Source organism: Tyto alba, unplaced genomic scaffold (assembly GCF_018691265.1).
Source record: "Tyto alba isolate M040663 unplaced genomic scaffold, T.alba_DEE_v4.0 Super-Scaffold_40, whole genome shotgun sequence".
NCBI lineage: Eukaryota > Metazoa > Chordata > Aves > Strigiformes > Tytonidae > Tyto > Tyto alba.
Genome location: NW_024881316.1, coordinates 46694777 through 46720294, shown reverse-complemented (window position 1 = coordinate 46720294; position 25518 = coordinate 46694777). Strand labels below are relative to the sequence as shown.

Sequence of the window (25518 nt, the reverse complement as noted above, 5' to 3'; positions counted from 1 at the left end):
CCTTTCTTTTTTTTTTTTTTTTTTTTTTTTCCCCATAACGTTTTGGCTGGGCATTGGGAATAAAAGGCATTAATGATCATGGCGTCCACTTATAGACAAGTCTCTTAGGTTTACTACATTTCTGTGTGGTCACCAGACACCGGATTTCTAGTATCTGGGAGAGAGAGGAAGGCTGATAGGAGGAAGACAGAAATATTCCTGCTTTTCTACACAGCCCACTCCCATTCCTCCAAGGATGCAATTATCTGATTTATTATTTTTTTCTCTTTTTGCAACCTCTCCAGTGCACACCCTAATAAAGCTCCCCCCAGCTCAGCAGTTTGGCTGGACTTGGTGGGGATGAAAGGAGTTAGGTGACTGGCAGTTATGAAGTGCACTTCTTGCTCTATGCCCAGCATTTCTCTTCCTTTCCCCAAATGCCCTTGTAATTTTCTATTACTCCAGAATGCATAAATAAGAGAAAACGTCCTTTATCATCTGAATATTATTCAGATACCAGAGCACCAAGGGGAGGTTTTTCTACCCGCGGGCAACCCAGGTGCAAGGAATTCCTTAATGTTATAGCGTCTCATGAACAGTGGTGTGGCTGAGTTCAATCTTCTATTCAGAACCTCCATGGCTTCATCTTTTAATATAATTTTCCTCCTATATAATAAAAAGAATAAATAAATTACACCAATGCCTTCCAGGCATCTAGGATTAAGCTGACAATTGACCAAGAGTCCAAAGGGTTCACGCTATTAATATAATCAACTTCGCAGGCTTTCAAACTTTATTTGACTCTTTGTGCATGCAGAATTGAAAAGTACTGGCTTCAGGGCCTACTTAGAGGAGCTGGTAGATGAGGGGAGCTTTGTGCAGTCTCTCCTGATGCTAAAGCCAAGTGACCCCGGCCTCTGCTTGGGACTCAAAATTGCTACTCAGATCTGAACCTCTAGTAAGGATGCATCAACATACAAAAGTTAATTTTGATTAAAATAAGGTGAGAGAGTAAAGAAAATGGGCTGCACCTCCCTGTGTGGCTGAGATAACTGTGCCATGTGCTGAATGAAGAAGAGGAATGGGCAAAAATTAAGCTGTTTTGTGACAGCTGATCTTCGCCCGCTGTTCTGAAGCAACTCTGTGGGTAGACAAGTGTTTTGGACTGACTGGATCAGGGGGATGGTAAAGAGATATTAACACCTTTTGCTTGATTAATTTAGGAGAGGGATGTATGTAACAGTGGTCTATGATGGCAGGGAGTTAGACTTGGAGATCTCATCCTGTTTATTCCTACTTCTGTGCAGTTGAACCCCCACTCTTCAGGGGAGACAGGAGAATGAGATTCATCTCCTAAACACGTTTCTGTCCGTGCTGGCTGTTTAGATGTCTTGCATAGTCAGTGAAGAGACATAGGTGGTTCTGTGGTGGGATTCACCATAGCTCTTTTGTATGTCTTTCTTACAATAACACGAATCATGCCAGAAAGTCTTTGTTTCTCTTCACTGACTACAGATATAGCTATCTCAGTGAAAATCCCTTTATTTGGACTGATGCATACCACCCTAATTTTTTAAGCTATTTCAGGAGGAATTTAGGTAATGAAATTCCCTTCTCTACCACACTGTCCCTTTTTATTACTGCAGTATGCACAAATAAAGGGAAGTATTGTCTATCATCTGAATATAATTTGGCTTATAACAGAGCTTAAATGGGAGACAGAACCATGTTTCCTGAAAACAAGGTGCTTTGGAGCTGTGCTTGTTTTGGCTGGGATAGTTGTTTTTCTACATAGTAGCTGTTATGGGGCTATGTTTTGGATTTGTGCTGGAAACAGTGTTGATAGTACAGAGATGTTTTAGTTATTGCTGAGCAGCGCTTACACAGAGCCAAGGACTTTTCTGCTCCTCACCCCACCCCACCAGCGAGTGGGCTGGGGGTGCACAAGAGATTGGGAGGGGGCACAGCGGGGACAACTGACCCCAGGGATATCCCACACCATATGGCATTATACTCAGCATATGGAACCGGGGGAAGAAGGAGGGAGGGGGGATGTTTGGGGTGATGATGTTTGTCTTCCCAAGTCACCGTTACACGTGATGAAGCCCAGCTGTCCTGGGGATGACTTGAGCCCCTGCCTGTGATGGGGAGCGGGGAATGAATCCCTTGTTTTGCTTTGCTTGCGTGCGCAGATTTTGCTTTACTTATTAATCTGTCTTTATCTCAACCCACAAGTTTTCTTGCTTTTACTCTTCTGATTCTCTTTCCCATCCCATCAGGGAGGAGTGAGTGAGCGGCTGGGTGGGACTTGGTTGCTGGCTGGAGTTAAACTACACCAGGAGCTTATGGGGGCATTAGACTTTAGGTACCCAAGGAAATTTTCATTTAGCAGTGGGAGGCTCCTGTTAAAGTTAGATAGCTCTATAGTGCTGAAAAGTGTGGTCTGGATCATTTGTCAGGGATTTAGGAAAAATTCCAGAACTCCTTAACTTCAGTTTACATGAACTTTAGAAAGAATGGATTTGGCTCTAATCAGCTGCAGATATTTATAGGATAAGTGTTTACAGCAAGGAAGCATGGTTCCTATCCTCAATGTGTACCAGCATGCTGAGAGGCCAAGTTCACTGTGCTAATGTCTTAAGACAACACTGGTGGCTGGTGACCTTATCAGGGATGCCAAGGGATGAGTGGGATACAGAACCATTGTGGTCTTCTGGTTTTTGTTTTGGGCTGATGGACATGACTGGGCCTGTTCTGGCATGATGGGACTCCGTGGGCAATGGTTTTGTGGGCTAAAATAACTGTTGCCAGAAACACTGAAATAGTGTCATCCATTCTCTTCTCTGCAGGGGGTCAGGAGCTTCAGATTGGAATATCCCAGTTTGCCAGCTACCGAGGGTCAGACATCAAGGTCCAAATTGGGGGCTCGTGGGCACAGATCCAGGTGCAGACAGACCGTGGCATTAACGTGACGCTTCCAGCCTTGGCTGCGGGATGGTACAATGTTTCTGTCATCATCAATGGCATTGCTGTTGCTTCAGACAGGTGTGTGAACATATGTACTTTCCTTAAGACATAAATTTAATTCTCCATCCAATTTGGTATTTTAGGGTTAATCCGAGAAGAAAGGTAAGAGTTTTCACAAGTTCTGTACCTAACGGTAAAATCTGCAGTGTGGTATAAAACCATGAATAATTATCAAGGCATTTATTGATCTGTGGAACCCAAGTCAGCAAACTGCTAATGCTAGTCAATTAACTCCCCTTGGATCAGTAGGAGGCAGGAGAGAAGTATTTTAGAAAAAACAGTTGATTTGATGAAAAATGCATATTCAGGCAATCAAAGGTATTCAGAGATTCAGGTCAAATGCAGATAAATCCTGCTGTAGGAAAACAGCAGAAGAAAAACACTTTTCATGAGAAAAACAAAAGCTAGTTTGAAAAATAAAAAAAATGCTTTGTTTAGAGAATTTTTAAATGATGTTACTTCCACATTTTAAGGTGACATTTCAAGTTCATGCCTAGATAAATGTAGTATAAATGAATTAAAATGTGGGGAAAACTGACCTGAAAGTGTGATGCAACAGTGCGTGCACAAGCAACACAGTTTTGCTCCTCAGCCACAGATCTCTCATCCATGGCAGATGCTAGGAATGATCCTGAAACAATGGTTTGGGGGAGAGGGGAGCTGCTTTTAATGCTCACAAACCACCCTAAGCTGCTTGTCGCATTAACGAACTTCAGAAAGAGAAATCCTGTAGTTGGGGGGATGACACATGGGGATTCATTCCATCTCATACTGGAGCCTGTTAGCAGCACCATCGCTTTGTCTCCAGGGACAGATAGTGGAAGATGGGTCATCCCAGGAGACTCTGATCTCTGGTGGGCTGGATTGCAGGCTTGGGAAGGTTGGCTTCTCTAATGTGTCTTTTTAGGGCAGTGGATGTTTTCGCAAGGAAGGTGGTGAGAAGGAAAAGTAGATGTAGGTGGGACAGAAGCAGAGTTACACTCTTATCTGAGTGGGTTTCAGGAGGTTATGTCTGCTTTTCCTCTTGCTGCAGTTACCTCTGCTCTCTGTGGGAAGGATGTAAGGAGGGAAGGCAGCTGGGATGTCTCTTCATTGCACTTGTATCTCATATCTGTGGGCATAGCTAGAGTAGGATCTGTCTGGCAAAAAAATCCCCTCATTATTGATTCCTTTGATGGGAAATCCAGCTGTACCTCATGAACTAAATTTGGCCCACAAGTTGCCACCTATTAAGACAGTGTTCGTAATAGATGTAGCTCAAATCACACAGAAAATCTTGGGGCAGGGGGTGGTCTTGTCACTGTGGCGTTGAATAAAGGTGGGTGCCAGGTGGGTGTTTGGCCTTCCAACCTAGAAGGAGTTGTAAGAAAGAATAGTACTACAACAGGAGAGAAAAATACAAAAAACAAACCAAAATAACCCCCTCAAACCCCTTTCTATGTTGCTTGTGTTTTGCAGGGTTGAGCTGTTAATCCAGTACCACTCAGAGATCTTCAGCATAGAGCCGTGTTGCGGCTCCTTTCTGGGTAAGCAGCGTCAGTACATCTGCAGCCACTTATGGAGGTTAAAGGGATCAAGGGCACAGTTTTCCTGCAGGAATGGAAAGGGCATCCCATTTCACATCAGTTTAAATGAGGGTGTTTTAAATCTGTGACACTTTATTATGCAGACATCAACTGGCAGACAGCAGCAGTCTGGAAATATGGGATTGCAGTGAGCATCCCTCTATCTGATTGGCTGGCTCAGGGCTCCCTATGATTTGAATTTGATTTCCCCAAGTGTTTGCTCATGTATCCTTGCATGTTCCCATTGGGAAAACAAAGCACACCCACACCTGACTCATCTGTGCCATTTCTTTCAGTCATTACGCCTCCGTCTTTCAAGGATTTCTATGTAAAAGTTAGGTGTAAAGCAGGGTACAATTGTGGTTTGAAGCAAACAATACTTTAAGTGATCCCAAAGGGGACGTTCATTTTTGTTAAGTTAAAAAGACAAAAAACCCCCGCTTTTTCAATGTTAATTTTAATCAAAAGTGAAATATTTATAAATCCCATTCCAAGCTTTTAAACATTGGAAATAATTTAAGTATGTTTCAGAGAAAAACATCACTGAATTAAAAAGAAAAGTTTTACTTTAAATGTTAAAAAGCAGATTTTGGGTGGTTGATTTATTTTGTCATTTAGCTGGGGGTAGGGGAGAGTTGAATCCTTGTAGTGAATTTTACATGAGCCTTTAGAAATGCTTTTATAGAAGACAGAGAAATTCTTGTGATGCAACCTCAGCTCCTCCACGGATTGCTCTCCCTGGCTCACAACACATTTAAAGATATTAAATCTCAGAGGCTTTGTGATACGTGATTAGTTCAATAGTTTGTGAAGTGTCCAAGCCTTGAAAGATGAGAACGTGGAGAGAGTTTGAAGAGCAAAGCCTATTAGTTTTGAAGATTAAGTTATAGGAAAAAAAAAATACAGCACACTTACTTTCATATTTAAGGGTAAATTGAAATTTAAATAAGAATTGATTAACTCTTTGGTTGCAGTTTTATGAATGACATAAGCTGACTTAAAATCTCATCACTGCAAAAAGCACCAGTCTTTCCCTCCCTTACCTCTAGTCTTTGTTGTCTCTAACACTTCTGTGGCCATCTGGAAGAAGGATTTGAGCTCGCTCAGAAGGAACCCCATTATAAAACAATTTGGTTTTCAACCAGATCTTGGGAAAAGGAAGGACATAGGCTTAATGGGTAAAGAGGCTGAAGTAAGTCAGGACACTGGGAGTACCAGTGCTACAAACTAAAGGAAGATGGAGGGAGGCTTCAGATGGGCTCCGGGCTTGGAAGTATGGGATTAGGCTGGGAGTGCTAGAGGGTTTGCATTTTTACAATTATCACTTACTAAAATCCAGACTGCTGCTTCTTCAGCTCTGCCCTGATTCTCAGCACCCTGCAAGGCAGTGCAGATACCACTCCTTTGCAATGTTATGTAAATCCAGATGTCAGGATTCATGCTTATTCCCCATAATTAGCACTTACTCTCAGGGGTAAGGCTGGTGGCAGAAACTCCCAATGCTCCTTCTCCTGTCGATGTGGAGAGGAAGACTCTGCTGCCATGTTGCAGAACAACTGTGCTGGATCAGACCAAAGGTAGCCTGTATCCCAGAGTGACCCAAATATAACGTGACTTAGGAAGATTATGTGAGTGGAGCAGTGCATGATGATACTTCTTTACAACATTCTTCCAGCTTCCAACACTAGACACAAGGACAGCCTCATCTGGAGCTCATAACAGAATTGCTTTTCCATATGAATGACCCTATCAGTTCACACCAAGAGTCTGTTTACCCATTTGCTGTTTTGTTCTGTGGTCTTAAGCAGATACCCAGGGAATAAAAATATCCAGGCAACCACAGGGGAAAGCAGACAGCCTGCCTTCTTCCAGCCCATGCATAGGAAGCCCTGGTCAGAGTTGCCTTTGACAGTGAAGGGGGAGCTGCCCCTCTCTTCCTGTTCTACCCACCTTAAATGGTGCAGACTGGGAGCATTTAAGTAAGGGGAGGGCTTGAAGCTGGAAGCATTCATCAGTGTATCAGCTTTTCTGGTCAGTGAACTCCTCAAGGGCAAGTGACCATCAGTGCATGGCAAATCTGGTACTCAGCCTGAGTGGCCAGGCAGAACTGGAGATTGAAGGGGAAGGCCCATGGTTCTGTCTTCCTGTTTGAAAGTAGTTGTTCCGCATTCTGCTTTCCTGTATGCAGCAGGACCAAATCATATCTACCATCTCCCCACCTGCCTGTACAGACAGTCCCATTCCCTGAAGGGTTCAGTCTCTGCTTACTCTCAGGGGTCCTCTCACTGCAGCTTTTTTCAGTTCTGTGGTAGCTTTCTACCGTCATCTACTTCCACAAAAGTCCCTGGCTATCTGATACCTTAACCTCTTGTCCACATGGGATTATCATGATACATGACTGCTATTATCTCTAGCAGTCTTGTTCCTAAAAAAGGACTTAATTTCTTCTATTCAGCTTGACCAAAACTGTCATACTTATGAGCTTTGTCATGGTTTGTGATTGTTTACAGACAGCCATTAATTCCTTTCCTGCATATAATGTCCTTCTTTCTTATTTTGTTTTACTCCTAGGTGGAACACTGCTCACAATCTCTGGGGTGGGATTTAGCCAAAATCCTACCCTGGTTTCTGTTTCAATGAACAGGCAAACCTGTATGGTCACTCACTTGGCAGAAGAGACAGTCTGGTGCCTGACCCCACCAGCTGCTAATTTGTCTAATGAAGATTTACAAGATGTCTCTGTGAGAGTAAACGTAGTCATCAGCAGTAGGTCACTTCCATATTCTCTCTTTGCAAAAAAGTCCACCATCTTTACTTACCAAAGTGCTTTGACCCCTCTGGTTACTGTTGTTGAAATGGAAATCACAGACAGCAGCCTGCTGTTGAGCATCCAGGGGATAAACATCACTAAATCTGTGGCTAAGCTTGGACACAGTGAATGTGAACTTGAGTTTCAACGTGGCAACAAGTCTACAAAGTTTTATCAGTGCTCTTTGCCAATGAACAGCCTGGAACCTGGGAATTTCCCCATCCAAGTTATCCAGAGGCAACTAGGATATGCTTATGTGACATCAAGGCTGCAGGCCCTTACAATAACTCCACGAATAACCTCCATATTCCCATCACAAGGATCAATTTGTGGTGGGATGTTACTCACTGTATCTGGTATTGCTTTAAAATCCAGGAGGAATTTGGTACAGGTCAGCTTGGGGAGTAATTATTCCTGTGAGATCCAGAACATTGATAACAATGCGATTAGTTGTACTGTCCTTCCAAGGGTCCCTCCCTTGCATTATCAGTGGTTGGCTGAGGAATCTTGGGCTCTTAATGTCACAGTGACTGTCAATGGGATCAACAGTGTCTGCCTTGGAGACTGTACACTCCACCTTCATGAGCAGTGGACCCCCCTTGTAGATTTGGTGACCTGGGAGATCAATGGGTCATTCACCAATGTGATGATCAAAGGACAAATGTTGGCATGGCCAAGTGATAGCCCCGTGGTACACATGAATAACCAGGCTGTCTGCAAGATAACTTTCTGGAACGAGACCAACATCAAGTGCCAGACAGACTGCATTGCCCCAGGGAAGTACAACGTTTCCATATCCAACAGGAAAAGTGGACAAGCTTGCTTCAGAAAGGCATCCAGTGTTCTTACCATCCTGCCTCAGGTGTACCAGTTTTACCCACAAAACTTCAGTACCAATGGTGGAGGCCTGCTCACCTTAGCAGGCTCAGCACTGAAAGGAAAGAGAATGACTTTTGTTCTCATTGATTATCACCCCTGTCTCATTCTCAACATCACCTGTGTAGCTATCCAGTGCACGGTGCCTCCGGGTAATGGAACTAGGGCTTTGAGTCTAAAAGTAGATGGCATCTCCTATTACCTTGGAAAAATAAGTTACAGCAAGGAGTTTACCCCAGCTTTCCTTTCGCTTGTTGCAACTGGTGTCCTTTTAACGGTGACAGTATCACGGGTCACAGAGATGGACACCATGTACGTATTTGTTGGAGACTTTGCTTGTAGTAGTGTCACCATCACTCGCTCTACTTTGCAGTGCTCAGCTCCTCTGCTCCCTGTTGGTGAGTACCGTGTGCTGGGCCTGGATGTTCCCAGGGGCTGGACTTCCTCCAACCTGATGTTCACCTCTCAGCTGATGGTCACAGCTGTGCATCACAACTGGGGTAAGTCATGAAGGTTTGTTACAGCTCTTTCATGGGTGCAGTGTGAGGGACTGTGGTGACTTTTTTTTTCATAAAAGCAAAAATTATTAATTCAAAAAAATACCCTTGTTGACAGCTGGCTGTTGGATTTTGACTTAAATCTCATTTTCTGTTCTTTTCCAAGGTGGCTTGAATGGAGGAGCAGTTTACCTGCGTGGAGCTGGGTTTTCCCCAGAGAAGACTTTGGTCACAGTCTGTGGCATCAACTGTGGGCTGTTGGGCAACACAACAATGACTGACCTGAACTGCCTTGCCCCACGATTACATGGTAAGTTAAAACACAAAACCTGGCATTGTGTTAAAAATATCCCCTAAAAACTTACCTTGACCCAAAAGTGGGGCATCCCAGCATATCTCATCGGGGGGAACATTGCACAGCAGCAGCCTTGGGAAAGGAGAGAATCCAACATAGCCTTGACTTCTGTTTTTTGAACTCAGTCCAAAGACAGTTGTTGTCAGGGAGAGTTTTTGTGTCAATGGTCATGGGCTTTGAACTAAATCCACTGTGAGCTTGTGGCCACACATGCTTTTTGGATGTGTATGAGACATGCACAATGTCAGAAATTCCTTGTGGCTGCTATTCCTTGGGAAAACTGTCTCACAAAAAATGTACAGGAGGGCTGTAAGTTTGGATAACCAAGCGCCTCTTGGCCAACGTGACCGTCTTAGTGAATCGAGCTCACTTAAATGCCTTTTATTCCGTGGCCCCATACATTTGTGTTTTGGCTGCACGGTGGGACAGCTTCAGTGGGGTAAGGGAGTGGGAGGAAAGGGTGAATGACTGGGAATGTGAACAAATTGTGTACTATAGCCAATTCATACTTTGGGGAAGCTGAAGATGACGATCTGAATTCCTTAAGAGGAAGATGGGATTATCTCATGGCCAGAGCATCCCCCTTACTGGAGAGAGGCAGTAGAGAATGATGCCGTGACCTCCAGCTAAATAACCTTGCCTCAGTTTTGGAGGAAACTCTTAATTTCCTGAGACAAGATGTATTTCCTCCCTCTCCTACTGGCAACACAGAATTAGGCTCCTAAGATCTGCAAAAGACAGAATTCAAGGCTTTTAAATCTTACCCTGAGATTTATGCCATTCTCCAAATGCTAAGCACAGAGCACCTACCTTGGCGCTGCAACATCGCAACACTTGGTAGCATAACACTTCAGTCCTTTCATAGCTCTGATGTTAAGAGAACATCCTGAGACCTACAGAACTATTTGCTGTTCTGTGGTCATCCAGAGATCCATCATGAAGATGACCAAAGATCCATGGCCTCTTCTCCTTTGTGAACCTGTAAGAAAGATGGCAGTGAGAGTGTCCATTAGGGTAAATTGCCAAAGGTGTGTGGACTCTCCATCCTTCAAACCAGTCAGAAGTTGACTATATTAGTTGCCAAGAAACCAGTCCAACATGAAATTTAACATTCTTTTGAGCAAGAGTTGGGATAAGAAGCATCCAGGTGTCCTCTTCAGCCTCACTTATTTCAAAATTCTAAATTTGCTCTTTTCATTTTGAATGGTTCATTTCCTCATCCATAAAGAATGCTAAGAGAAATGGAGGGGGGAAAAAAAGGACTTTAAAACTCAACCACAAGCACTCCAAAAGACACACCAAGAAGTTGTAAGGGCTCAATTTTCTTTGCTTGAAACAAGATCCAGGCACAGCCCTCAAAGCTGCTACTTGCTATTTTTTAAACAAGAAAAAAACCATGGTGCTAGAGGGTTGAAAAATAAAGTATCAGAGCATAAAACAGGGAAGTCTGGTTATTGCAGGAAGACTAGCAGAATAAAATGTAATCAAATTGATCCAAACTGTGAAAACATTAATAACTGTATTCAAAATTCACTGAGTAGTAAGCAGCAGAGGGAGCCTGGGGAAAACCATCTTACAGGCAGGAACAAAATGCTTATTACTGACACTAGATGTCAGCAAGTGAATGCTGATTGCTGCTCACTTGCTGGTTGTGCTTCTGGAGAGAAGATATAAAGGGTATGTTGCCTTGCTAACCAGAGAGAGACAGGCACTATTGATTTGAGGCTAATTACAAGACAAGCCCACTCTCCCTTGCTGTAGATTTTGCATTGTGCAGCCTTGCAAATCTCACCAGTTGAGTTACAAAAAGATTTCTCTATAAATGGAAGATTTACAGGAAAATGTTGTGTTTTGTTTGTTTTTTTTTTTTTTTTTTTTTTTCATTAAAATATATATATATATATAAATCCTTTGCAGGCTGATTAAATCTGTGAGTGTTTGTGAGGCTATTTGTACTCTCTGAGACAGGATTATTCAGCCCGTGAACAACTATAAGTGGCATCAGAGAATCTGTATATAGAGCAAGACTCTTTCCAGACAGTATTCCTCTTAATATTTAAGGGACTACACCCCCCCACCATTTAGGGCATGTGTGGACTTACTGAGTGCAGTTAGTCAAGTTTCACCTCGTGGTTTACATGCTGCTGTTTGCCCGGGGAAGTCTGCCACTTGGCACTTGCACATCCAGTGCTCAGACCTTTCTTTCACGACCTCGTCTACATGGGAGAGGTGGCAAAGTGACTTCAGGGATGTGGGACCACGAGCCGTGAAGGAGATGGGAGGGATAGATCTGTGGTGCCCCAGGGCCCCTTCAGTGCAGAGCCTGGTGCAGCCAGGTTGGACGCTTGTCTGACATTTCCCAGCGCTGCTCGGGGACTGGGTGATGAGAAGTGAAGTGTTCAAGCTGCATTTCTTCTGTTACGGCACGCTGTGAAGCAGAAACGCCTCCCCTCCAGCACTCCGGGATGTCAGGTGGCAGCTTGCTGCCCTGGGGTTTCAGTGCTAGGTCATGTTGTGTCTGGCCTGCTTAAGATTAGAGATGCTCACGTGGGAATCCCCAACCAGTCCATCCAGCTTACTCATGTGATCAAATCTGTAGGGCAAGGCTCTGCAGGTAGGAAATGTGACTTCATTCCCATTTAACAGGCAGTTTTTGAAGGCACGAGGAACCACGGGTCTCAGCAGGATCCATCCATAAGCCTGCCCTGCGGGGTCTTCCTTAAGAATGGGTGTTGAGTGGGGCTGCAGCAAGGTTTCGGTTCAATCTTTGACAAGAGCTGGGCACACTAAGTACTGAAACATTCTTAATCCAGAGCATAAGAAATAGGAATGCAAGCCTAGATTCTTTTATGAAAACTGTTGTCTTTTTCAAACTGCAGAAAAATCAAATCAGAACAAAGCTAAAATATGAGTTTCATCCTTAAAGCTTAAGAAAATGAACAAAATTAAATAAAATTAACAAAACCAAAACAAAAGCCAAACCAAACCCCAAAGTCTTTAATGGCCTGGTAAAGGATAACAGGTTTGATCCCAAGAGCTCTCCCCTTCTCTTGTTCTTGCTTTCTTACTAGTGTCGCAATGCTGTTGATGAGTGCAAATACGGCTGTGGACTCTGTTCATCTCATGTTAAATTTACAGAACACATGGTTAATGTCTGTGGGATTGAATTCTGCTCCTGTGAAAGATGGGAAGACTAGCAGGAAGCTTGAGGCAGGTGAAAAAATAATTGAATATTCTGTTAAGTAATATCAGGGTAGTTACCCTACATAAAATTTGCAGTAAGCCAGTATCTGAGATTTTATGTTTGACATTGGGGTGATGGTAAAGAAGGCACCTTTAAAAGGAAGTGAACTGATAAGAAGATCCATCAGGGAAAAAGCTGAGTCTGATTTGTCTGGATGCAACAGCATACTAAGAACAACAGGTCTGGCTTTAGTTCTTTGATGTAACAGCTCTTGGGATCTTTGTTAGTGAGTCCTGGACCTACCATTAGCCAAAATACACTGACAAAAGTGGATGTTAGGGGAGAGGATTTAGATTAAAAACTAGAAATGAAATGAAGCCAGTTTAAAAGGAAGAGAGACATGGCTTGGAGGAGCTCTTCATATGGGGCAAGAAGAGAGAAAGGAATGAGTTTTGGTTGCAGCAGTGCAGATGTACCAAGGAGATGCACTGAGCTGGGACCAAGGGGGACTGTAGCCAGGGAAATGGGATGATCTGTATGAGTAAAAGTAGAAGATATGAAGAGGGTATGTTGTGGCAGTTGAGACCTCAGTAGAAACCAGGGCCTCTGATGTTTGTCGTGGAGATCAAACTGAAGGATCCAAATGGACCCTTCTGTTTTTTTTCAAATCCGGAAATGAAATTAAGAAAGAGGAAAAAGAAATGCATATTGATTACATGGCAAGAATGTTCTGACAGTGAGATCTATCAGACAGTGGAATAGATGCTTGCAAAATCACCTCTTGGGACATCTGAAACTCAGTTGTGCAAAATGAATGTCTCCTAGGGAGCAATTCTTCATAAGCAGAGGTTGGAGTTGATGACCTTAACAGGTCTCTTTTTTCCTCTCCCTTTTTTCTTTTTTTTTTTTTTTTCCTTTTTTTTTTTTTTTTTTTTTTTTTTTAACCTTTGTCTTCTCTGCTGAGCACATGTTACTGTTATGCTCTGCAGTCCATTCTGTGAGCAGTGGATAACTGAGGATGTGTGGTTTGGCACCAGGACTCCTCGGGCAGTTGTTCAATCAATCCACAGCTGCCCTTGGGACTCCTGTAGGTTTTAGCCTCATCACATGTCCGGCAGTTGTTATTAAACAGTGACCCAGAACAAAGCCCTTGTGCTGAGCATCCCGGGATCCTGGCTTAAACCAAAGTATCTCTCAAAGACAGAGTTGGGGGCAGTTGGTCCCTAACTCATTACCAACATGCAGAGATTTGGCTGCTGTTGTGTCTGATCTCAAAGAGAAGCTGTAATGGAATGAATGCACTCATCTCAGTGATGGGATTGTATTACATGTGATTAGCAGGTTTTATTTTTATAAGGCATATAAAGCATAAAGAAGCTTAATTCTGGAATTTGAATGCTAACCAATTAAACAGGGAGAAGAATTGTGTCCCAGAACTGACAAGTTATCCTTTTAGGATGTACTAAGTGTGTTGCAATCTTTAGTTGATATTTTTTGTTACTGTTCTGGCAGGAGATAACGGCACCAATAATACCAAGAGATACTTTGATTTAATGGTCAGAGGATGTGAGAAGAAAGGCCAAGAATTCCTCCTAACTGAGAAAAGTATTAAATCCTCTGGGAGCAGGGGAACAGGAGGACCTCAGAGATCCCCAAAGGAGGAATGAGAATTGGACATCTCCTCAAAGAGTGGTATTTCCATTCAAACAGACAGAAGCTGTAGGGTGTGGAGATGAGATCCCTCCCTCCTTCCAACTGAGAGGGAGAAAGAAGTGTTAATTTTGATTCTGGAGTGTACAGATTAAGCATAGTTTTCTTGGATTTTGCTTCCATTGCTCTCTTTACAACCCTTTATAACCATGTTCTTTAACTTAGATTTTACAAATTAATACCTTCATTTGCCTGGTTTGTTTTGAAAATTATTTCAGTATTTGGCAGGATACACAGCATCATGTTCCTACAGGCATGATAACATTGAGATGAGGGCACCGGAGCTCATCAGAAATGCCCAATTTCCACATAACATTTTTGGGGTATCCAAGGGGTAACACGCTGTTCTGCTGAGCTCTAAGGGCTGTGCCAGAAATACCTTCCAGTGACCTACATTAGCCAGGCAAGTTCTTTGACAGCAGCAAGGTATTGAGGAAAATATTCCTGTCCTGAGATTCTGTCAGTCATTTCTAATATTCATCCTAAAATAGGGTTCAGCTGTTTTTCCACTTAGGAAAACTGTCTATTCTTTTCAAGACCACAAAAGAAGACCAAAGCCTCTTTTGATTAGCTCAACAATCTGTTGTTTTTTCTTAAACTGTGGAATGTGAATTTAATCTTCCTTTGATCACCCACCTTCAAAGGATGGTCAAACACTAGAACAATCTTTCTAGAGAGGTGGTCGATGCCCAAAGCCTGTCAGTGTTTAAGAGGCATTTGGACAATGCCCTTAATAATATTCTTTAACTTTTGGTCATCCCTGAAATGATTAGGCAGTTGGACTAGATGATCTGGATAGGTCTTTTCCAACTGAAAATATCCCAGCCTAGCCTGTTCTGTCCTGTTCTACTTTACCCTATCCTACCCCTAGTATTGCTCTAGCTGGTTTGCCGTCTAAGGTAGCTATATATTCTCCTTTATCACATCCAAGAGTATCACAGCCTTTTGTGTCATTAATAGAATAAAATAGTAAAGCAGAAGGAGCTGTTATACATTATTACAAAAGGGGAACAAATTCTTCTGTCCACAAGAAAGTTGTGAGTTTGTGGAGGAAGGAAAAGGCAGTGTCATCACTGCTTGGATGTCCTTCATCTTTGCTGGTTTTGAGAAGTTCTCAGATTCTCACTAGCTGAAAAAAAAAGCACACATGCCATCTCTTTTGGAGAAATTCCTAAAATGAATTGGTTATGTTGCAGGTTGTTGCAAAATCAAGTTATTTGCAGTATTTAGTCCTCTTGAATGGTATTCATTTGCCAAAACAAAGATATCTGGTGCCACTTAAAATGCCCTTGGAATAGTAGCCTGGCCTCAAGGAAGACACAAGGCTTCTATGGGAACTACAGAACACCTGAGGTGGCTCTAGACATAATTTCTGGATAATAAAGGCAAAATACAGGCATAGCGCCATAATTCCTTTAGGCTTCTCTGTCTATTACTTGTGTCTCTCATGTTTATATGTAGGTCTTCGAGGCAGGGATTGTGTTTGGCTGTATTTGAATGGATGCCAAGCAAAAGAATTGTCACTGGATTTGGAGAAGGAAAGAGATTAAGTGTATTGCAAAATGCGTGAAATAATAATGTAACTTTTTTTCTTATTCTAAATCCAGAGAAGAAAAACACAGAAAAATTGTGAACTCCCTTTCCGAAGTTCAGAGCATATGAAATGTTAGGTTTTAATATTTCAAAAACATCTTAAACATTAAACAGTTATAAACTTTCCAAAAATACCCCATATGAAGCAATAATTTTTAGCAAAAAGTGTTAAATCTTTTAACACAGGAAATATAGCATTTTCATATTTTACCATTTAAAAACTCATTTTCAGTATTGCTTAGGAGCTAAGACATTCATTGACAATGACACATTCCCAGCAAACAAGATACCTTTTGAACAAACTGGAACTTAACAAAGCAAACAAAAAAAAATTCCTTTCTTGATAAATTCCCATCAATTACATTTCTGATACTTGAGAAACATTCTTGGATACTACAGTGCACACTGTAATACTGTCCACATACCTTTTCAGGAGTTCATTATAACTGTTTGATTAGTTCAGGACTAATGACAATTCTCCAGATGTCTTTATATGTTCAGAGTTTTGAGAGACACAGTTTTGATCTCTAGCAGGGTTAAATGCTTAAAGGTTTATTTTTAAAAATTATTAAACCCAAACATTTAAACTGATCTGAACTTCAGTGACAGTTTGTAATATTTAATTTTATTTTTTACATTTTTGTCTGGATTTAGAATAAGAAAACCTAGTTTCTATTTACACCACTTGTTTCTTAAACACAATTCAAAACAAAGCAGCTGTTCCCATTACGCTTCCTACCACATCCATGGAGTCAAACTTAGACCAAGTCTCTAGTCACACTCAGGTACAAACCAAGGTATGAGATCCCAGCTCACACAAATTCCCCTGAAGCCCTCCAAGTTGTGTCAATGTTTTCATTAAACCCATTTCTGGATTTCAAGTTGTGATAGATTTCAAATTGTCGATTCTCCCTGGTAAAAGATTTGTGCTGTATGCTTGATCTGTAAACCATGGTCTATCTTACCCAGAAGAAATGGCTATGCTCATATTTTATCACTTATGTCACCTCCGCCTGGACAAAGCATTTTGAACCCAAAGATTGTACTGATGCTCAGAGCACAAAGGAGGTTGTATGCTTGCTCACACAAAGCAAAAGGGGCTGAAGGAGTTGCATGGAAACATACTCATCCTCAAAAAGGATGTATCAAAAGGGCGATTGAGACCTGCACATCAGGAATCCAGAATGATGCCTGTCAATAGCCAAAATATGCTAAATATCAGTGGTGTATAAACTGTTTTGGATTATCTTTTTCCTTTCCTGTTTTTGCAGCTTCTTTGGCCATTCTCTGTGGCCTGACACATTCTTCTGTCGACTGCCGAGAAGACAGAGCCACCTTCATTGAATGTGATGTCCAAGTCACAGTGGGTTCCTCTCACCAGAGAGGATCTGCGTCTTACCTGTATGTCTGTGAGGACAGCCCACCTCAGTGGCACCGGAAGGACATGAACCCACCCCAGAGACATTTTTCTGGACTTTTTGCCAGGTGAGTGCTGTGTTTCTGCAACAGCTGAGTGGGCCCATCCATGAGTAACATCCTCTAGAAGGTATTCCACCTTTTGCAGAATTGGCCCCTGCCAAATGATGGACTGAAGGAGCAAATTTCTAATTCTTAGGTTAGTGCCAATAGAACAATTTAGCCTAGAGACCACTAGAGAGCTCCGCTGGGTTGTGAAATTAATTCCTTGTGTCTATCAAAGCATCTCTAGTCCCCCCTCCTTCCCTCCCATCTTTTTAAACTGTTTGAGAGACATCAGAAAATCCATCTCGTAAACAGCCTGCTTTGTTCCTTCTTAGGTTTTAATATTTATCTTCTGATCCAAAGCAACATCTGGTGGATGCCAATGGGGAAAAAGATTAGGCATTATGAAAAGCAGAAGTCTTTTTTTTTTTTTCCCTTTTTTTTTTTTTTTTTTTTTCCCTTCTTCTCTGCAAGCAGTTTCATGAGTAAAAAGTTGCAGAGAAAATTCAGCAGGCTGTGTAATATTTACTCAGCAAGGGTGTTCAGGCACTTACTCAAGGCTCAGGCTTTACATATCCAAGGCCAAGTTGCCCAGGAGTATAAACTGGTACCGATGACTTTAAGGATGCAATGGGGATTTATATCTGCAAAGCGTTTATTTCTAGGAGTAAAAGGGAAGTCTGAACTAAGGAATAAACAAGTGAACAAAACTTTCCAAAAGACACTAAACAAATTGAGAATTAGAATATCGCTTCAATGCATTGCCCATGATTTACTGTGCATGGTGAACCCATTCCTGGCTGGTGCAGGATGCTACAGCCCAGGTATTTCAGAAGAGTTGTAGAAGTTTGGTCCTCATCTGTATCTGGTCCTTATGTCACAGCCAGTGTTGTGAGTCACCAGAGGGAGTTCTGGATGCCCTGTGTTGAGGGAAGAAAACCAGCTGGCATTTAGTGAATGAAGACAGCAAGACACAAGTTGCACTTTTTAACTTGTTTCAAAAAAAACCAAAAACAAAAACCCAGAAAAAAAAAAAAAAAGGTTTATACACTTACAGCATCTGCCTGCCAGTCTGTTATTTTCTCCCCATCACCTTTTTTAATTTGACCTGGGTTTCATAAGGAATGGATATCTTAAGAATTATGAAATTCTTGTCAGTTCTGAGAAAATTTGTGTTAGGCAAAAATAAATTGTTTTCCTGTTGAGGGAGAGGAGGGTAGAATTCTGCCCTCATCTGTTGTTTGCCAGCAAACTGCAGGCCAGACAGCAGATACAGCTGGCCAGCTGACATGTCCAAAGTCTCACTGTGCATTGGTAATGACCTAAAACAGCCTAGTAGAGGGGGAGGACAGTTTTGTTGGGGGGAAACTTAGAGGGGGAAAAAAAATAATCCTGAAATTAAACTAATTTCATCACTTCTGTTGCTACCAGAATGACTTGTTTCAAAACAAGAAACTCCAGGAGCCTTGTCTTGTCTAGCTGAACTTTGCTTTCTTTTTGCTCACATCAGTGTAACCTCAAACCAGGTAACCTACAAATTTGAGAGCAACAGGGCAATTCAACATCTGGCTCTGTTTTTTTGCCTCCTCTTCCCTGGGTATTAAAATTGTGCTCAGCTTTTTACTGATAAAAAATGCATTTGCAATGAGTCAATTTCTATTATTGTTTTTCTTCTTGCTTCTTTTCTTGGTTTGGACTACTACAGTTGGGGAAAAAGTCATGCAGTTCATTTGCTGATTGCTTCCTTATTGTTTTTTACCATGTTTTTATTCAATTTGATTGTGAATGTCCCAGGGACAGGGTTTATTTTTATTATTCCTTCAGGGAATCCTATCAGGGAGATATTTCTGAATCAAATCAATCAACTTTTTTTTACCTACTATTTTCCCATTCTTTCAACTTCTTCAACTTCTTTGTTATTGTCATTAACTTTTCCCCCTAGTGTGCTTATGCTTGTCTAGTAGCTAGAAATTAAAACTTGGGATACTGAGGAATTTTCCAGAGTACTGATGTTTTTTTTTTTTGGTGAATCTATTTCTAAACTGCTTCTTGCTGAAGGGGAGCAAGGGCAAAGACGACTGATTTCAGGTGAGTTTCCTGACCTGAAAAAATCTGGGGAGAAGTAGAGGAAGAGAGAGTTTAAATCATCCCAGTTACCTATTTCAGAAATTTTGAAAACATTTATTTTCAAATTTCAGTTCAGAAAAGTGTTTAATTTCAAAATATTAATATAATTTGTAGCAAAGTGTTAGAAAATTCAAATGTTCAAACTAGAAAAGAACTATTTGGTAATTCCTGAAATAATACACATTGATTGTTGTAATTAATAATAGTAACTAATAATAACAATAATAAAAAATACATGGATTTGAGTTCTGTGTAAATGTTCAAAAGTTAAGACAGGATGGGGACAAAACTACTGGAATCATTCTTGGCTCAACTGCGCATTAAATCTCTGAGGTTGTTTTTTACCAGTTTCACAGCCAGTTGAATAAAGCTTCTCCTAATCTAGTCTGTACTATAGCCTGTACTTTATGAACACATAATGGCAAATGCATATTCCTTAGACAAGGGGCAAGTCTTACCATTAACAACACTGGTACCAGGAGGCATCCCTGAGTTCCCTTTAATAAGTCATCCCTTCTTTTCTTGAATTTCCTTTAAACACTGCAATTTGTTTTCCAGCATCAAGGTTTCAGGATGCAGTTACTAGAGGACGGGGAGGAATTGGCTCTTTACCTACAAGTAAAGCTTGTTAACTTTCTGTAAAAATACGTGAACAACCACACAGAGGTCCTTGTATTGACTTCAGCGCATGGCAAATTGGGCCCATGCCCTGCATCTAACCAACAACAACGCCCTTCTGCCTTTAAAACAGTTGGTTATTGAAAAGATGCAGCTTTTTCTTGTAGCATGAAAAAGAAGTACTATGCAGTCTTGAAAGACAGCCCAGTCCATTGAATTATTGTACAGGACAAGAGCAGTTATCAAAGTGTTGCTATCAAAAGCAAGTGTAGTTCCCTATGGCTGGTTTTTGATTATTGATACAGCAGAGGGAAAGGTTCATTTAAATATAGAAATAAAAAATTGCTGTTGAAAAGGCTCAGCAAGTTGCAGGAGGATTTTGATTTTTTTTTTTTTTTGTAATTTCTGATGTGTCTGCTTCCTTTAACACTTTAATCCTGACAAAGGGCAACAAAACAAATACCCCCTAAATGCACTGTCAGAGCAGCTCTTTGTTTGTACAGTGAGCTGCCACATGCAGTGTGGTTTGAAAACTTCAGGTTCATCAAATCATCCTGATTGTCACCCTCCCAACAAAGCTCTGAATGTTGACTTTCCTTAGGTTTATTTTGGCAAAACTTAGGCTGCTAACTTTGGCATTTTAGCATATGCTATTAGATGGGGCTTTTAGGAACCTGAAGACCTCTAAAAATCCTGGTCCTACCTATCTGATCCTGTTTTGTGAACTCTGTGCTTTCTTAGTTATTCAGAAAAGTGGTATAATTTCTGAGCTATGTTGATGTTTCTATATTTTATCACCTTTCTGGTCTCCTTCCTAAAGTTTCAGGTGTGTATCTGATGGTAGTATGGGGAGAGAAGGAAGAAAGAGCGGTGGCTGAGGAAGGAACGAAAAGTGACATTGGATTATCCTGACCTGATCCAAAGCATGTAGAAAAAAAATTGGGAAGTTTACCCCCTCATTTTGGGGGATGTTGAATCCTATAGCTCCCCATAGCGAAATGCTACCAGAGTCAGCAGCAAGACCAAGGAAAAAAATGTTTCTTCCCCACCACCTTTTCTATTACTTCTTCCCCCTATGCAAGGGGAGGCTTTAGAGAAATGTCTGTTAGTATAACTGGCACATATATCGAATCTGCTTAGTCTGGGCTGTTAAGTAAGTTTAATTAATTTACTAAGTTAATGTTCCAATGCTAGCAACAAAGCATCATTGCAATCAGCTGGGTAGCAGGAATTGGAACCCCTAAATGAGCTCATTTTTTCACAGTTGGAATTAGGGACCAGTTAGCCAGTTGTGTGGTTTTTCCAATTTCTCCACTTGCCCTAGGGGATTTGCAAGTTATTCATTCCCTATTGCTAAGTGTGAGTAAGATGGGGAGGGGGGAGACACGAACAAACCCTACTCCATGTAGGAGTCCATCTTTGATCCTAACACTGCTGATTCTCTAGTTGTTGTGTGCACTTATCTTCCTGCCTTGGTCCTAGAATGGCATTTGCTACTATTTGTAATAGTTTGGGGAAACAGAAAGGCATCACTGAGAGATATTTACTGCATGTATTTTCATCCTGAGTGTGTGCAGATAAAGGGGGGAAAAACAAATAAACAATAAAAGAATGGAAACAAAATTACAGAAATTTGCAAAGTTTGACAAATGGTGGCCAGGAGTTGCCACAAGCTAATGGCTTGCAATGATTAATAAGAGTAAAAATAATTGCATTTCATTAAGATTGATGACACCCCATTTAACCTCCCTTCTCGTTTCAGCCCTAAAGTGGAAAGAGATGAAGTTCTCATCTATAATAGCTCCTGTAACATTACCATGGAAACTGAGGCAGAGATGGAGTGTGAGGGAGCTAATCAGCCAATTACCGCCAAGATTACTGAGATATGGAAAAACTGGGGCCAGAACACTCAGGTATAATCAAATCTTTTTTACAGACTGATTCAAACAGCTTAAAATTAAATTTGTAATATTGTGTACATTTAAAGGGGGCAAAAAAAAAAAAAAAAAACTAAACAATTTAGGCTGAGCAGCAGCAATATATAATATTAAATGCTTTCCAACTTTGAATAGCAGTTCTAATGCAGTGCAGCTGAATTAGTGGTTAACTATGGTTAATCATGTATTTTATGAGACATAAATGAGCTTTACCTTATTTTCTGAGCAATGTATATCTTTTTTAACACTCTCCTTTTTTATATAATTTCAAAATCTGTTCTAAAAGTGTTATTTTCTGTTACTTGATAAGAGGTCTTAGCCATGAGATAGAGTTTCAGCATTCTAGTAGAGACTTAATATTCACATTTGTGCAGCTCTGGTTATATTTGGTTTTTGCTCCTCTTCAGTATCTGAAGTAAAATGGGACAGTCTTTCCAGCATTATGAGTGAGTATAGCAAGAAGACAGACATATGTAAAGAGTTCATTACAAAATATTATGACTCTGAACTAACATCATTGTAAGGCTTTGTATCAAAAAATGTTCACTGTAAACCTAAAATGTCCTTTTAGAGTCCTTGTGGTGTTGCAGAGTTTTTGGGGGTGTTTAGTTGAACATTGGTTTGTGCCATCTGTGAGTAGAAATTCAGAGGGGCTGGATATTTGGTGAACATCAAATATACCTTTGTCATTATCCTTTCCTAAATGAGCAGCTCCTGAGAAGTGGTGGAGACCTACCACATACAGGGCAGTGCAAATGGGAAGAGTTACACACCTGACATGACAAAAAACAAATACTATTTTTAATCTATTAAACCAAATTATCATGCAGTCTTCTTAGTATGGTTGAAATCTAGAAAACTGAAGCTCATTTGCTCGGCATTGATGTTAAAGCTGCCATGGTAATTTTTAACTCAGTTATCTGCAATGACATTTCCTTTACTCCACCACCCCACCCCAGAAGTAGCTGCAGTGTCCTGGCAGAGTAGTTTAGGTGTGTGTCTAACATCAGATTCTAGATCTTTTAATAAGAGTCTCTGATTATTTGCCCTGCAAATCTACCTTACATGTATCTTACTATTGCAGCTGAGTATCCTAAAGTACAATTGCTTTCCCTCATTTTGTTAAGTTTGTCCTTGGTCTGTGATGGAATGTCACAATTTGTTTCCTAGTCAGCCTTACTAGTTACGCTACCAAAAAACCATGCCCAGATAAGGAGAAAACCAAGCCCCCCCCCCAAAAAAAATTACTAGTTGGCAACTGCAGGAGGCCAGCAAAGAGAAGTGCTCAGGTGTGAGATCATATTTTCCTTCCTAAATGTAATAAGGGCATCTCTACCACCCTAAACCTCAGGCTGCAGCATAGCAGAGCTATCACCTGTTATTGGCTGTGATCTGAAAGCTCAACCGTCTTATGGCTCCTGTACTCTCAGTAATGAGACGATGACAGGTTGTTTTTTGACTCAGGTGGGAGCAAGAATAGGAAGAAGTAGTGACGTTAGTCCCTGCTATGGTATTTCTGCTCAGTGTGGGGAAAATTGAGGTAGTCCTAAGTGTCCTGAATGAACAAATTCATTCAGGGAGAGCAGGATGAAACTGGCAGTGCTTTTAGATCTTGGATTTGCTGCTGCTTAATGAACCCAGGGGGCATTTGGAATCATTTTATTCCTCTTCCCAAGACTGAACTGGGTGAGCAGACATGGATGGGTGGGGAGTTCAGATAAATGGTTTCAATTTTGGTCCCTTTCTAGCTGACAGCATCCCGTTAAGATTTACGACCTGGTGCAGCATATGCATGCTTCACTGTAGAGGTTTAAATCATGTCATGTGAACTGGCCCTACCTTTCCAGTGGAAATAATGGTCCCCAGGTTCAGCACCAAGCAGTGAAATGCATTAATAGCACCACGTGCCTTAGGATAATGGTGCTATTAGGAGGCAGCATAACTCTGTGTACAAGTAATGGGACTGCATCTCTTTATAATAATATCTAGCACTTCTGTCGCACTCTCATGCAAGGATCTCAAAGCGCTTCCTAAAAAAGGGGCCTGATCTGTAGCTGTTCTCACCATATCTACACTGCTCAGTGTTTTGGTTATTTGCTTACTCTTTTGCCAGCTGAATGATGGCCAGGCAGGCTGATAACTCAGCAATGTCTTAGCAAAGCTGGGCTTTATGGGAGGGTTGAGGCAGAGATGGTTAGGTGATGTTGGAACAGGATTAGCTCCAGAATGGCACTGGAAGTAAAAAGAGGCATTGCAGAAAGGCTGACAGAGGTTTATATTATCAAGAGCATGGAGGGAGCATTGTCAAGAAGTAGGAACAGTTTCGGTTTAGAGCAGGAAATAAAAAAAACCCTCAAAAGGTTGGTTCCAGGAATTTGAGTGTAAGGGATACAAGCTTTAGGGTGAAGTCATTTTTTCCTCAGTCTTTATAAGACACCTAATAAGACCTGTCCATAATTCTTAAAATAATAAGGAAGAGATTAATGGGTTAGTTGCAATTTGGTAGGTTGGAAATGAGGTGAACATAGACTGTGGATGTGACAAGGTTTTGCAGCAATCTCTTGGTGGGAGAATGCCGGGCAGAAGGCTCCAGAAATGCCTGGGAAGGAGCGTGGTGTGTGTACGAGAGACGCTGTGTGACATCATATCCCCAGTAACAGGGAACCAAGCTCCAGTGAGATGGCGAGCTCTTCCAGGTCTGTGTTTTTATGATGCTTTTATCAGCCCCGTTACTGATAGCTCACAGACACAACCTGGAAATGTTGAAGAGAAATCCATGCCTAAGGATCTGGATGTACAATGAGGGGTAGAAGCATTTCCATCAGCTTGATCTGCCTCCTTCTACCAGCAGGAACCTTGCACTGGAAACAGTCCATTTTTCTCCTGCCTGACTCTGCAGAATGGTATCTAGACTGTGAATTCACCCTGGATCTGTTTGTTAGCTTTACTAAAAATTGCATTAAATGGCTACTGTAACTCATCCAGGAATAAGACTTTAGCCATGCTAGTTGGGTTTTAAACAACAGCATATTGTCAAACCAAATCCTCCAGTTTTCTGGTCACATACAGAATAAATTATATACAATACCATGGTTTTCCCTCACCATCTGTTTGAATTGAAACTGCATGTGTAAACCAAGGACACCAAAATAATCTGAAGAGATTAGCAAACCCCACAAGTGCTCTTTCACAATGGGTTAATGAAGTAGTTTTCCTTTGAACTTTTATTGTCTTAGGTATACAGAAACTCCAAGTACTAGAAGATGATTGTACCTAGATACAAACTCCTCACAGGTGCATTTCATCCCCCACCCTTCTTTAACTCCTTATTTTCCCTGATAAACACATATAAAGGTCTATTTTAATGAAAACTAAAATCTTAACTCTAGATATCTTAATTTTTCGATGATCTTCATGTGATGGCTAAGCTTAATTCTGCAGGGGAGAGAGCTCTTCCAACTCTGATTTCAATATAAATCTTTTTGAAAATTTGGCTGTAGCTGTCATCAAAAATTAGAAGGTTGTTTTTTGAAAATGCTGTTTGTCCTATTCATGTTGTTCATGTTGCTCCCTTGAGTCAGTCATTTGAATTTTCTATTCAGGTTGAACCCCTTTTGGGCAGGATCCTCAGTCAGGGAAAACAGCTGTATTTTCTGGAACGTGAACACAACATCCCTCACTTAAGTTTTGTCCCTTCAAATCTGGTCTCCAAGATGTTGCTTGCATGATTACAGTCTGAGCTGGACTCATCTGTGAATCTAGAATACCTCCAAAATTTCT

At 41.2% G+C, this 25518-nt stretch overlaps 1 protein-coding gene across 1 annotated transcript in view; it reads left to right on the top strand.

Moving 5' to 3' along the window:
• The window catches only part of PKHD1 (PKHD1 ciliary IPT domain containing fibrocystin/polyductin), a 267005-nt gene that overhangs the window by 40511 nt on the left and 200976 nt on the right, over positions 1-25518 (top strand). The window contains exons 29-34 of the mRNA XM_042803457.1: positions 2829-3024; positions 4465-4532; positions 7143-8756; positions 8920-9063; positions 16867-17080; positions 21564-21714. Of these exons, the coding sequence (XP_042659391.1) occupies positions 2829-3024; positions 4465-4532; positions 7143-8756; positions 8920-9063; positions 16867-17080; positions 21564-21714 (2387 nt within the window). The remainder of the gene's footprint in view (positions 1-2828; positions 3025-4464; positions 4533-7142; positions 8757-8919; positions 9064-16866; positions 17081-21563; positions 21715-25518) is intronic.